Raw genomic sequence first — 15648 nt, forward strand, 5'->3', positions numbered from 1 at the left:
GAGAAACATGTTCGCTTGACCGCTCTGTGTTAAAGGTTCACAACAAACAAACACCGGCTGTGTCTCGGTGCTAAAGACAGCTGCAATCCACCGCTTTCCACCAACAGCATTGTTCTTTATAGTCTCCATTATTAAATGAACTAATTGCAAAAGATTCAGCAACACAGATGTCCAAAATACTGTGTAATTATTCTATTAAAGCAGATGACTTTTAGCCGTAACTGGTGCTGAGCTAATATTTCCTGACAGTCAGCGACGTCACGCATTCGCGTCATCATTCCGCGACGTTTTCAACAAGAAACTCGCGGGAAATTTAAAATTGCAATTTAGTAAACTAAAAAGGCTGTATTGGCATGTGTTGCAATGTTAATATTTCATCATTGATATATAAACTATCAGACTGCATGGTCGGTAGTAGTGGGTTTCAGTAGGCCTTTAAAACCTTTTGTTTTCTTCATGTTACAAAAATTACTTTCAAAAATGACTTGTTTCAAAAACTGATCCCGACATATGTTTTTTTATTAACTTTCACGCTCACTGTGACAAAATGACGACACTTAGTGGACAAACATTCAAACGTCGCCTCCGTCTCCTCGTGTCGGACAGGAAGTGACGTCACCAAATTACATCCCGGAGCACCGCCGACTGCTCGTTCCTCAGGACGTCCACCTTGAAGGAGAATAGTTCCACGGGATTTCCCAGCATGCCTCGGTAGCATGACTCGGTAAACAGGAAGTCAAGCTTGATGCATGGCATCAGTAGCAATGTGGTAACTGCGGCGACGTGGCACGGACGCGCCGATTGGTCGGCTACCGCTGGACGAGGCTCCGCCCCCGTCAATGATGCGCCAGGTGGGCGTGACCAGGTCACCTGTCACACGGTCACGGATCAGGAAGGTCGGACGTATCCACGGTAACCTGACAGTACAAACATACAAACAACAAAGTATCCTTAAAATATATCGAGTACAGTACAATCCTGTAGTACCTTTAATATAGATTGACTGATAAAAACGTTTATTAGTAGATTGCACAGTACAGTACATATTCCGTACAATTGACCACTAAATGGTAACACTCAACTAAGTTTTTCAACTTGTTTAAGTCCGGGTCCACGTTAATCAATTCATAGTGTGTATGTATATATATATATATATATATATATATATATATATATATATATATATATATATATATATATATATCATCCTCCGGCAGCTTTAAGAGGGCCTGTCAAAGATCGATGCAAGCCAGCTACCTGGGAAGTACAAGGTGTGGTGTTATCACTTCACCCTGTACCCAAGGATGATGTGGCATCTGAAGCTGTGCGAAGTCACGTATCAGCCTTAAGCCGGATGCAAGCAAAGGCAAACTCTTTATTCCGAAAATGGCTTGGCCTGCCACAATGCTGCTCAGCTGCTGGCCTGTATGGATGGAACTTACTCCAGCTACCCCTGAAATCTATCACCCTGGGCTACAGGCCGGAGAAGGCAAGGCTGGTGATGGAGCTAAGGGACTCCTCCGACAGGGCAGTGGCAGATGCAAATGCCAGAATCGAGACTGGAAGGAAGTGGAGGTCCAGAAGGCAATGGGGAGACTGCAACACCAAGAAGTCGTGGACATGTTCCAGACAGACCAGGCAGGCCTTGGATGTAGCGATTCACCCATCCTATGATCCAAGGCAGGCAGGAAGGAGAGGAAGGACCTTGTTGTTGCTGAGGTCACCAGGATTGAGCAGGAGAAGCTCGGAGTGAGGTCTGGGGCACAGGGGAGGTGGACTACATGGAAGGGTGTCTTGAGCTGAGTAATCAGCTGGGCAGATTTCTGGAAACTGCCACAGGCTCAGCTCAGTTTACTCATCAGGACAACATACGACACCCTCCCGAGCCCTAAAAACCTCCACCAATGGATTGGCACATAGCAATCCTGCGACCTCTGCAGGACCATCAATGCCTGACTCCAGTGTATTCTGTCAGGCTGCAAAATGGCGCGGACACAGAGTCGGCTCAGATGGCGGCACAAAAAAGTGCTCAGTAACTGGCAAAGGTGCTTGAGAAAAGTCAGCAAAAGGCAAACATGTGTCCAGCAGAAAGCCAATGCAGGATCCACTTTCCAGCAAGAGACCACTCGCCAAGCTATTAACACCAGGGGCAGCGTAGAAGATGGAAGTGACATTCTCCAAATCCTCTGGTGTATCATCCATGTGCTCTCTGGCAAACTTCAGACGGGCCTGGACATGCACTGGCTTAAGCAGGGGGAGACGTCTGGCACTGCAGGATTTGATTCCCTGTCGGCGTAGTGTGTTACTGATGGTAACCTTTGTTACTTTGGTCCCAGCTCTCTGCAGGTCATTCACCAGGTCCACCCGTGCAGTTCTGGGATTTTTGCTCACCGTTCTCATGATCATTTTGACCCCACTGGATGAGATCTTGCGTGGAGCCCCAGATCGAGGTAGATTATCAGTGGTCTTGTATGTCTTCCATTTTCTGATAATTGCTCCCGCAGTTGATTTTCTCACACCAAGCTGCTTGCCTATTGTAGATTCACTCTTCCCAGTGTGGTGCAGATCTACAATTAGTTTCCTGGTGTCCTTCAACAGCTCTTTGGTCTTGGCCATAGTGGAGTTTGGAGTCTGACTGTTTGAGGCTGTGGTCTTTTATACAGATGACGAGTTGAAACAGGTTCGATTAATACAGGTAACGAGTGGAGGACAGAAGAGCTTCTTAAAGAAGAAGTTACAGGTCTGTGAGAGCCAGAGATCTTCCTTGTTTGAAGTGACCAAATACTTATTTTCCACCATAATATACAAATAAATTCTTTAAAATTCCTACAATGTGAATTCCTGGATTTTTTTTTCACATTCTGTCTCTCACTGTTGAAGTGTACCTATGATGAAAATTACAGACCTCTGTCATTTTTTAAGTGGGAGAACTTGCACAATCGGTGGCTGACTGAATACTTTTTTGTGGCGTGGCGCAGTGGGGAGAGTGGCCATGCGCAACCCGAGCGTCCCTGGTTCAATTCCCACCTAGTACCAACCTCGTCACGTCCGTTGTGTCCTGAGCAAGACACTTCACCCTTGCTCCTGATGGGTGCTGGTTGGCGCCTCGCATGGCAGCTCCCTCCATCAGTGTGTGAATGTGTGTGTGAATGGGTAAATGTGGAAGTAGTGTCAAAGCGCTTTGAGTACCTTGAAGGTAGAAAAAGCGCTATACAAGTACAACCCATTTATCATTTATATATATATATATATATATATATATATATATATATATATAGATACATATAAATATATCTATATATACATACAGTATGTATATACATATATACATAGATATATATACATACATATAAATATATATATACATACATATGTATATATATATATATTTATATATATTTACTTTTACCGCCGGGTCAAATTCGTGACGTCACAAGTGACTCTTCCCCTGTCATCATTTAGAAAATGGCGGAGGAGGTTTTTTTTTGCTTTTACTATGTGTTAACCAGGGGTCTTGTTCCACAGCCATACAGATCACACTGATGGTTGTGATATAAAACAACTTCAACACTCTTACTAATATGTGCCGCACTCTGTGAATCTACACCAAACAAGAATGACAAACACATTTCTGGAGAACATCGGCTCTGTAACACATTATAAACGCAAATTAATAATTACCCAGAATTTCATTGGGTTTTAGCAAATAAATTTCCCCAAAAAATGCGACTTATACGCAAGTGCAACTTCTATATATTTTTTTCCTTCTTTATTATGCATTTTCGGCAGGTGCTACTTATACTCCGGAGCGACTTATACTCCGAAAAATACAGTATGTATATATATATATATATATATATATATATATATATATATCTATATATGCATACTTGTAGACACATCGTTGTACAAGTACTACATACTAACTGTATTCAGCATACATACATTTATATGTATATGTATACATATGACATCACATGGACAAAGATAAGACCTTCTGAAGGAAAGTTCTGTGGTCAGATGAAACAAAAATTGAGCTGTTTGGCCACAATACCCAGCAATATGTTTGCAGAAGAAAAGGTGAGGCCTTTAATCCCAGGAAGACTATTCCTACCATCAAACATGGTGGTAGTAGTATTATACTCTGGGCCTGTTTAGCTGCCAATGGAACTGGTGCTTTGAATGGGAAAATGGAAAAGGAGGATTACATCCAAATTCTTCAGGACAACCTAAAATCATCAGTTGGGTTTTGGGCGCAGTTGGGTGTTCCAACAGGACAATGACCCCAAACAAACGTCAAAAGTGGTAAAGGAATGGCTGAATCAGGCTAGATTTAAGGTTTTAGAATGGCCTTCCCAACATAGTTTTCACTTAAATGTGTGGACAATGCTGAAGAAACAAGTCCATGTCAGAAAGCCAACAAATTTAGCTGAACTGCACCAATTTTGTAAAGAGTGGTCAAAAATTCAATCAGAAGCTTGTGGATGGCTACCAAAAGCGTCTTATTGCAGAGAAAGTTAGTACTTGTACATGTAGTACCTTGATGAACACGGTGTGGTCCTTGATGTAGTTAATACTTGTACATGTAGTATTAGGTGTAGTAACGTGATGTAGTTAGTACTTGTACATGTAGTACCAAGATGAAGATCGTGTGGTCCTTGATGTAGTTAGTACTTGTACATGTAGTTCCTTGATGTAGGTACTACTTGTACATGTAGTTCCTTGATGAAGATGGAGTGGTCTTTGATGTAGTTAGTACTTGTAACATCTAGTACTTTGATGTAGTTAGTACTTGTACATGTAGTACCTTAATGAAGATCGTGTCGTCCTTGATGTAGCTGGCAGACTCCAGTACACTCTGGGACACGAAGAGAGGACACCCCGAGGCGATGTTCATCTCGGCCGCAGGACGTCTGAAGCTGCTACTGTTGGGGTCGGGTTTGAAGGCGTCGCCCAGGTGTTTCCTGGCGGGACCTTGGTCCATCAGCATGAGGTTGACCTTTCAGGACGGAGACAGAGGCCATGTATTTTGGCAAAGCACTCCCAGCGGTGGTGTGGGTACCTTCTGCTTGAAGGGCCAAGGCAGCAGAGCGTCGTACTCGCCCCTCATCACCACAAAGAAGAGGGACAGGTGCGTGCCCTTGCCCATGCCGTCCCCGTTCAGGTAGACGCGCGCACACATCTTGTAGCCAAAGTAGCCTGTGTAGAAGGGCTGCGAGTACAAGGACAGCGTCTTGGCTGCCACCGCTTCCTGTTTCCGTCTCTTGTAGTCGCGGATCTTCCAGATCAGCGTGCCGTTGTAGCTGGCCGTCTCCAGCACCTGGAAGCGCAGATCCATGTCCGCCAACCGGATGTCGTGGACGCTCAGCATGTCACCATGGCGATGCAGCTGCGTCTCCAGAGAGGCTGCGGACAGACGGACAGAGTTAGGGCTTCCGCCCTTGCCGCCGCCCTCCGCCATGTGCGTCCTGACCCATGGTCAGCGTGCCGCCGCCCGAGCGTCCTCCTTGCTCCAGGACGCAGAGTCTGCTGCGGACGCTGTCCAGCGACAGACGGAGCTTGTCCAGCTCCTCTCTGAGCAGAGTGAGAGAGCGCAGCTCAAGCTCCACCTCCAAAAGCTTTTCCGAATGAGAGCTCATCAACTTCTATGGAGAGACACAGAAGGGTCATGTGAGAGCGTCAGTCTTGTCTTCAGAAACTTCTAGAAGAAATCACTGCAACGCTACATGCTGCAGTGTAGTGAGGAACACCTTCCTCATAATGTTCCTCTAAATGTTCCCTGTGATGTTCTTCATAAAGTTGTTTTAAATGTTCCTAATAACGTTGCTCTAAACGTTCCTTCTAAATGTCCTAAATGTTCCCCCTCATGTTCCTCTAAATGTTATAAATGGGTTACTTGCATCACACTTTTCTACCTTCAAGAGTGTTCCTGGAAATGTTCATCTATTCCATTAATCTACTTCTTAATCAGTTAAAAAGGTACTTGATAATGTGGAATATTTGTTGTGTCACCAGGAGGGGAAGCTATTGTTGCAGGGGACCTACAGCAGAGGGTGTTAGTGGACAAGTCCAAGAGGGAAGTCCTTCAAAGTAGTTGTGTAGCATGTGAGGTGTGCGTTGTAAACATGTAAATCATGTGACCATCATGTAGTTATCATGCGGACATTATGTGACCATCATGAGGTCATCATGTGACAATCATGTTGTCATCAAGTGACCATCATGTAGATATCATGTGACCATCATGAGGTCAACAAGTGACTATCATGAAACCATCATGTGGTCATCATGTGACCATTATGTAGTCACCATAAGGTCATCATGCGACCATTATGTAGTCACCATAAGGTCATCATGTGACCATCCTGAGGTCATCATGTGACCATCCTGAGGTCATCATGTGACCATCCTGTGGTCATCATGTGACCATCACGTGGTCATCATGTGACCATCACGTGGTCATCATGTGACCATCATGTGGTCATCATGTAAACAATAATGAGTTCATCATGTGACCATCATATAGTCATCATGTGACCTCATGTAGTCATCATGTGACCATCATGTCGTCAAAATGAGGTCATTACAAGACCATCATGAAACCATCATGTGACATTCATGTGACCATCATGTCATCATTATGAGGTCATCATGTGACCATCATGTGGTCATCATATGACCCTCATGTAGTCAACATGTGGTCATCATATGACCTTCATGTACTCATCATGTGGTCATTATGTGACCATCATCAGGTCATCACGTGGTCCTCATGTGACCATCATGATATCATCATAAGACCAACACAAGGTCATCATGTAGTCATCATGAGGTCATCATGTGACCATCATGTGGTCATCATAGGACCATCATGTAGTCATCATGTGGTTATCATGTGACCATCATGAGGTCACCATGTGACCTACATGAGGTCATCATGTAACCATCATGAGGTCACCATGTTACCATCATGTAGTCATCCTGAGGTCATCATTTGACCAACATGAGGTCATCACGTGACCATCATGTGGTAATCATAGGACCATCACTTAATCTTCATCTGGTCATCATGTGACCATCATGAGGTGATCATGTGACTATCATTAAATCATTATGTGACCAACACAAGGTAATCATGTAGTCATCATGTGACCATCATGTAGTTATCATGTGACCATCACATGGTCACCATGCAACCATCATATGGTCATCATGAGACCATCATGTGGTCGTAATGAAGTCATTGTGTGACCATCATGTGGTCATCATGTGACCATCATGTGGTCATCATGTGACCATCATGTGGTCATCATTTGACCATTATGAGGTAATCATGTGACCATCATGAGCTCATCATATGGTCATCATGAGACCATCATGTGGTCGTAACGCAGTCATTGTGTGACCATCATGTGGTCAACGTTTGACCAACATGATGTCATCATGTGACCATCATGTGGTCATCATATGACCATCATTTAATCATCATCTGGTCATCATTTGACCATCATGAGGTGATCATGTGACCATCATGATGTCATCATGAGACCATCATATGGTCATCATGAGAACATTATGTGGTCGTAAGGTAGTCAATGTGTGACCATCATGTGGTCAACGTTTGACCAACATGATATCATCATGTGACCATCATGTGTTCATCATGTGACCATCATGTGGTCATCATGTGACCATCATGTGACCAACATGAGGTCATCATGTGACCATCATGAGGTCATTATTTGACCAACATGAGGTCATCACATGACCAACATGTAATCATCATCTGGTTATTATGTGACCATTATGAGGTGATCACGTGACCTTCATGTGGTCATCATGCGACCATCAAGTAGTCATAATGTGACCAACATGTGGTCATCATGTGACCATCATGAGGTGATCATGCGACCAATATTTGGTCATCATGCGACCATCATATGGTCATCATGCGACCATTATGAGGTCATCATGTGACCATCATGTGGTCATCCTGTGACCCTCAAGAAGTCATCATGTGACCATCATGTAGTCATTATGTGACCATCATGTAACAATCATGAGGTCATCATGTGACCATCTTGTAGTCATCATGTGGTCATCATGTAACCATAATGTTACCATCATGTGGTCATCATGCAACTATAATGAGGTCACTATGTGGTTATCATGTGACCATCATGAGGTCATCATGTGACCATCATGATGTCATCATGCTACCATCAGGTAGTTGTCATGCGACCATCATGTGACAGGAAGTCGATGAGAAGAAACACAAACCTGCATGGACACCACTTTCTGCTCCAGATGTCGGTTCTTCTCTCTTAGTTCGGTGTTGTGCTTCTCCAGGTCGCAGAGACGAGTGCTGAGGACAGGTAGGACTTTACACTTGTCCACCAACTCATCTTTGACCTCGTCCACCTGCTCACACGCACACACACACACACACACACACACACACACACACACACACACACACACACACACACACACACACACACACACACACGCACACACACGCACACACACACGGGGAATGAAGGTTCCTCGCCAGTGAAGAGGAAGAAGAGCTTGAAGGTGTTACCTTGCTCTCCAGGGAGATGTTCTTCACAAGCATCAGTCTCAGGTGTTCGGCTGCACAGGTGTTCTGGTGTTGTCGGACTTCCTGATTCAAAGCCTGGTGGGAAGAAACTTGCTGGAAACTCAGACAGGTGATACAGGTGAGCACACAGGTGGTCCTACCTTGTAGGAGCAGCCGTAGCCATGAAAGGGACAGCTCACCTGAGCTTTGGGACACTCATGTTGGTGACTGGCCAGCTGGAAGGCAGAAGCCACATCAGTAGAGACACACACACACACACACACACGCACGCACGCACGCACGCACGCACACGCACACGCGCACACACACACACACACACACACACACACACACACACACACACACACACACACACACACACACACGAGGTGAGTGTTTACCTGTCGGCGTGGCAAGGAGGAGAAGGAGCAGAGGTTGGGACAAGAGACGGGGAAGGCGGGACACACGGTCTCCTGATGTTTCTACCACACAAACTCAGCTTCATCATGATGATAATGATGATGACCAGGTCAGGGCGGTAGCTCACCTGCAGGTCGGCGAGCGGCATGTTGGCGGCACAGAAGTCGCAGGCGGCCTGTCGATGTTTGCACCTGTAGCTCAAGTGCTCGGGGATTTCTTTCCTCATCATCCTCTCCTTGCACTTGCCCAGCGGACACGGAACCTCGAAAAATGGACACACGTTCAGGTGTTCCTGTGGGCCCCACACACGCACGCACGCACGCACGCACGCACGCACGCACGCACGCACGCACGCACGCACGCACGCACGCACGCACGCACGCACGCACGCACGCACGCACGCACGCACGCACGCACGCACGCACGCACGCACGCACGCACGCACGCACGCACGCACGCACGCACGCACGCACGCACGCACGCACGCACGCACGCACGCACGCACGCACGCACGCACGCACGCACGCACGCACGCACGCACGCACGCACGCACGCACGCACGCACACACACACACACACACACACACACACACACACACACACACACACACACACAAGGTTAGCGTGTTCTTGTGTCGGAATGGCAACCCCACAGGACGCTCACAGGTATCTGCTGCAGACTCATGCACTCCTGGCAGCCTTGCTTCTCACTGCGACAGTGCACCTTCAGCGCCATGATCTCCCGGTGGCAACAAACATCCCGAAAGATCTAAAAAGCAGCCAGCTAGTCATTTCTCATCAATAGTAGCATCTGATCAATAATCATTTCTCATGAATAATTATTCGTCGTCAAAAATCCTTTCTCATCAATAGTAGCATCTGATCGATAATCATTTCTCATCAATAACCATTTGTCAATTAAGCATCTGATCGATAATCATTTCTCATCAATAATTCAATAATCATTTTTCATCAATAATAATTTATCATCAATAATCATGTCATCAATAATATAATCTTATCAATAATCGTGTCTCATCAATAATCATTTGTCTTTAACAATAGCATCTGATCAATAATAATTTCACATCAAAAATGATTTCTCATCAATCATCTTTTCTCATCAATAACAGCATCGATCAATAATCATTTTTATCAATAATTATTTGTCATCAATAACAGAATCTGATCACTTGTCATTTGTGATCAATAATCACTCCACATCAATAATAATTTCTCATCAATAATCATGTATCGTCAATAATCATGTCTGATCAAACATAATTTGTGATCAACAATAACATCTGATCAATAATCATTTAAGATCAATATTGTTTTCTGATCCATAATCATTATTGATCAATAATGATGTCTGATCTATAATCAATAATCCTTTGTAATCAATCATAGTATCTGATCAACAATCATTAATGATCAAAATTAATTTGAGTTCAATAATGACTGATTAATAATTATTTGTAATCAACACTAGTATCTGATCACTAATCATTTGTGATCAATAATCATTAACTATCAATAATCATTTGTGATCAATAATGACTAATACAAATTTATGATCAATAATGTATGATTAATGTCAAATCTGATCGATAATATCGTCTGATCAATAATAATTTCTAATCAATCATTTCTGATTAATGTAGAGTCTGATCGATAATAATGTCCATCCATCCATCCATTTTCTACCGCTTATTCCTCTTTGGGATCCCGGGGGGCCCTGGTGCCTATCTCTGCTACAATCGGGCGGAAGGCAGGGAACACCTTGGACAAGTCGCCAACTCATGTGAAGTGAAGTGAATTATATTTATATAGCGCTTTTTCTCTAGTGACTCAAAGCGCTTTACATAGTGAAACCCAATATCTATGTTACATTCAAACCAGTGTGGGTGGCACTGGAAGCAGGTGGGTAAAGTGTCTTGCCCAAGGACACAACAGCAGTGACTAGGATGGCGGAAGCAGGAATCGAACCTGCAACCCTCAAGTTGCTGGCACGGCCACTCTACCAACCGAGCTAAACCGCCCCTCATCGCAGAATAATAATGTCTGATCAATAATAATGTATGAATAATGTTAAGTCTGATCAATAATCATGTTTGATCAATATTAATGTATGATTAATGTCAAGTCTAATCAATAATAATGTCTGATCAATAATGTATGATTAATGTAAAGTTTGATTAAAAAAATAATGTCTGGTCAATAATAATGTGTGGTTAATGTAGAGTCTGATCAATAATATTGTCTGATTACCAATAATGCATGATTAATGTAAAGTCTGATCGGTAATCATGTCTGATCAATAATAATGTATGATTATTGTAAAGTATGATCAATAATATTGTCTTATTAATAATATTGGATGATTAATGTGAAGTCTGATCCATATTATTGTCTAATCAATAAAAACATTTAATTAATCTGATCAATAACGTATGATTAATGTAAAGTCTTAATAATATTGTCTGATCAATAATATTGTATGATCAAAAATAAATGTATGATTAATGTAAAGTGTGGTCAGTAATGTATGATTAATGTAAAGTGTGGTCAATAATAATGTATGATTAATTTGAAGTCTGATCAATAATATTGTTTTATCAATAGTTATTTGTAATCTATCATTTCAGATTAATGTAAAGTCTGATCGATAATAATGTCTGAGCAATAATGTATGATTAATGTAAAGTCTGATCAATAATATTGTCTATTTATTCCATACCTTGTTGCTGAACAGGGGCTCCATGTCAGCTGGGCACACCGGCTTGGGACCACTGACACGCACACACGCACGCAAGCACGCACACGCAAGCACGCACACACACACACACACACGCACACACACAAAGTTGAAGTAGAAAACTGACGACTGTACAAGTGTTGACTTATAGTATATGTGTAGCATATGTTTAGCATAGCATGTGTTAGCATCTGTTCATTGATGGTAGCATGTGTTAACGTGTGTTTGCGCATGGTAGCATGTGTTTACAAATGTAGCATGTGTTTGCGAGTGTTAGCGCAAGGTGGAATGTGTAAGCGTGTGTTAGCATGTGTAAGCATGTTAGCATGTATTTGCGCATAGTAGAATGTCTAAGCGAGTGTTAGCAGTGTTACCTCCTGGTAGCATGTGTTTGCGCATGGTAGAATGTGTAAGCATGTGTTAGCATGTGAAAGCATTTGTTGGCATGTGTTTGCAAAAGGTAGCCTCTGTTAGCCTGTGTTTGTGCATGGTAGCATCTTTTTGCGAGTGTTTGGCGTGGTGGCTTTGTGTTTTTGAGTGTTTACGTGTGGTAGCATGTGTTTGCGCATGGTAGCATGCGTAAGCATATTGGCATGTATCTGCGCATAATAGAATGTCCAAGCATGTGTTAGCAGTGTTAACTCATGTAGGCATGTGTTTGCGAGTGTTTGCGCATGGTAGAATGTGTAAGCGTGTGTTAGCGTGTGTAAGCATGTTAGCATGTGTTAGCATGTGTTTGCGCATGGTAGCATGTGTTTGCGAGTGTGTATGCATGGTAGCATGTGTTTGCGATTGTTTGCGCATTGTAGCATGTATTAGCATGTGTTTGCCATGGTAGCATGTGTAAGCGTGTGTTAGCATATGTTTGCGCATGGTAGATTGTGTAAGTGTGTGTTAGCATGTGTTTGCGAGTGTTAGCATGTGTAAGCGTGTATTAACATGGGTTAGCATGTGTTTGTGCTTGTTAGCATGCGTAAGCATGTGTAAGGGAGTGTTAGCATGTGTAAGTGGTGTAGGCACATGTTAGCATGTGTAAGTACGTTTTAGCATGTCTAAGCATTTGTAAGCATGTGCTAGCATGTGTTTGCGCATGGTAGCATGTTTGCAATGTTTGCGCACGGTAGCATGTGTAAGCGCTTGTTAGCATGTGTAAGCGCGTGTTAGCATGTGTAAGCGTGTGTTAGCATGTGTTACCTGAGGATGTGAGCGATGCAGCTCTGACAGAAGCGATGTCCACATTCGGTCTGACGAGGCTGACACAGGACCAGCCTGCAGGACTCACAGCGGTACTTCTCTTCAGGACTTTCTACAAAGTGGTCAGTGAAGCCACCATGAAGTGGCAGGAAGGCCGCAGCCGCACCTGAATGCAACACGCCCACTTCAAAGACACAAAATGGCAACCCTCTTCATGTGCACATCATTGACTTTGCTACAGCCTATGCTCCCCCCACCCACCACAACAACAACAACAACAAAAACATGACAGCAGCAGCTAAATTAACCTCCTCGGATTTACACACACACACCCACACACACATATATATATATTTCTTGATTGGATTATCCAGAGAATAGTGCTCGATACCGTGGTAGAGCGCAATATGTAGGTGTGGGGAAAATCACAAGACTACTTCATCTCTACAGAACTGTTTCATGAGGGGTTCCCTCAATCATCAGGAGATTTTAATGGAAGCATTCACATACAATGGTTTATATAGTGCACAGAGTGGGTGGGTACAGGCAGGCGTAGGGGTGTGGTGATTGGCTCGTGTGTTACCTAGGAGGTGTTTCCGTCTGTGGCGGCATGTTGAAATGATTTCACTGCGCTTGTTGAGGGATGATAGATCTGGATGATATATAATAAACAGTTTCTCTTTTAAGCATAGGTTGCATCTTTTATTACCACTGTTGTAAGGTGTGCTGGATGCACACCCGATGCTGTCATCTAGCAAAGATGAATTCGACCAAGCAACCCCCCCGTACCAGAAAGCACTTGATGAAAGCGGATACAACTTCACCCTCACCTATGAACACACTCCAGGAAACCAACCAAAAAAGAGCAGAAAACGAAACAACATCATCTGGTACAATCCGCCATTCAGCAAAAACGTCTCAACCAACATCGGCCGCAAGTTCCTCACTCTGATCGACAAACACTTCCCCAAAGGCAACACCCTAAGAAAAATATTCAACAAGAACAACATTAAATTGAGCTACAGCTGTATGAATAACATACAACAAATCATTTCAAACCACAACAAAGCAATTGCAAAAGGACTGCCTCCCCCCAGACTAAACGACTCTGAAACCAATAAGGAATGTAACTGTCGCAAGAAACCTGATTGCCCTCTCAACGGAGGGTGCTTACAGACATCAGTCGTTTACCAAGCAAAGGTAACACGCAAGGACATTAACACATCCGACACGTACGTAAAATTAACCGAAGGAGCGTTCAAAACAAGATGGAATAATCACAACGCCTCCTTTAGAAACCAGACTTTGCAGAATTCTACAGAACTCAGCAAACACATTTAGCATTTGGAACCTCAAAGACAATAATGTTGAATAACATGGCAAATTCTTGCATCCAGCACACCTTACAACAGTGGTAATAAAAGATGCAACCTATGCTTAAAAGAGAAACTGTTTATTATATATCATCCAGATCTATCATCCCTCAACAAGCGCAGTGAAATCATTTCAACATGCCGCCACAGACGGAAACACCTCCTAGGTAACACATGAGCCAATCACCACGCCCCTACGCCTGCCTGTACCGACCCACTCTGTGCCCTATATAAACCATTGTATGTGAATGCTTCCATTAAAATCTCCTGATGATTGAGGGAACCCCTCATGAAACAGTTCTGTAGAGATGAAGTAGTCTTGTGATTTTTCCCACACCTACACATATATATATATATATATATATATATATATATATATATATATATATATATATATATATATATATATATATATATATATATATATAGGGCTTCACAGGGGCAGAGGGGTTAGTGCGTCTGCCTCACAATACGAAGGTCCTGCAGTCTTGGGTTCGGGATCTTTCTGTGTGGAGTTTGCATGTTCTCCCCGTGAATGAGTGGGTTCCCTCCGGGTACTCCGGCTTCCTCCCACTTCCAAAGACATGCACCTCGGGATAAGTTGATTGGCAACACTAAATTGGCCCTAGTGTGTGAATGTGAGTGTGAATGTGTTCTGTCTATCTGTGTTGGCCCTGCGATGAGGTGGCGACTTGTCCACGGTGTACCCCGCCTTCCGCCCGATTGTAGCTGAGATAGGCGCCAGCGCCCCCCCGCGATCCCAAAAGGGAATAAGCGGTAGGAAAAAAATAAAAAAATTAAAAAAAAATTAATAAAAAAAAAATAAAATTAAAAAGAAATATATATATATATATTTATTTATTTATATATATATACCCATATATGTATACCCATATATATAAATATATATATATATAGATATACATACATAAATATATATATATATATATATATATATATATATAAATATATATATATATATATATATATATATATATATATATATACATATACATATGTACATACATATATAGACACACATACATATATGTATATACATAAATACATACATATATATATACATACATACATACATAGATATACATATATATATATATATACCCATATATATATATATATACACATTTTTTGTATATATATATACACATACATAAATATATATATATATTTACATATACATACGTGCATACATATATAGACACACGTACATACATATTTAGACACACAAACATATATTTATATACATACATATATACACACATATAGTATATATATATATATATATATATATATATGTATAT

At 42.5% G+C, this 15648-nt stretch overlaps 1 protein-coding gene across 7 annotated transcripts in view; it reads right to left on the reverse strand.

The window, feature by feature from the left end:
- Window positions 1-501: 501 nt before the first annotated feature.
- Window positions 502-15648, reverse strand: part of traf3 (TNF receptor-associated factor 3) — a 31165-nt gene continuing 16018 nt past the window's right edge. For 2 of the 7 annotated variants that reach the window (XM_061894880.1, XM_061894884.1), the window contains exons 3-14: window positions 12954-13119; window positions 11742-11793; window positions 9666-9770; window positions 9129-9293; window positions 8983-9063; window positions 8743-8817; window positions 8585-8677; window positions 8281-8421; window positions 5474-5645; window positions 5063-5406; window positions 4808-4999; window positions 502-917 (exon numbers count right to left, since the gene is read on the reverse strand). In XM_061894880.1, coding sequence (XP_061750864.1) covers window positions 882-917; window positions 4808-4999; window positions 5063-5406; window positions 5474-5645; window positions 8281-8421; window positions 8585-8677; window positions 8743-8817; window positions 8983-9063; window positions 9129-9293; window positions 9666-9770; window positions 11742-11793; window positions 12954-13119 — 1622 coding nt within the window. In that variant the 3' untranslated portion in view covers window positions 502-881. Of the gene's footprint in view, window positions 918-4807; window positions 5000-5062; window positions 5407-5473; window positions 5646-8280; window positions 8422-8584; window positions 8678-8742; window positions 8818-8982; window positions 9064-9128; window positions 9294-9665; window positions 9771-11741; window positions 11794-12953; window positions 13138-15648 lie in introns of all 7 variants that reach the window. The other 5 variants (XM_061894882.1, XM_061894879.1, XM_061894881.1 and 2 more) reach the window with 5 other exon arrangements.

Source organism: Nerophis ophidion, linkage group LG03 (assembly GCF_033978795.1).
Source record: "Nerophis ophidion isolate RoL-2023_Sa linkage group LG03, RoL_Noph_v1.0, whole genome shotgun sequence".
In the NCBI taxonomy this organism is placed as follows: domain Eukaryota; kingdom Metazoa; phylum Chordata; class Actinopteri; order Syngnathiformes; family Syngnathidae; genus Nerophis; species Nerophis ophidion.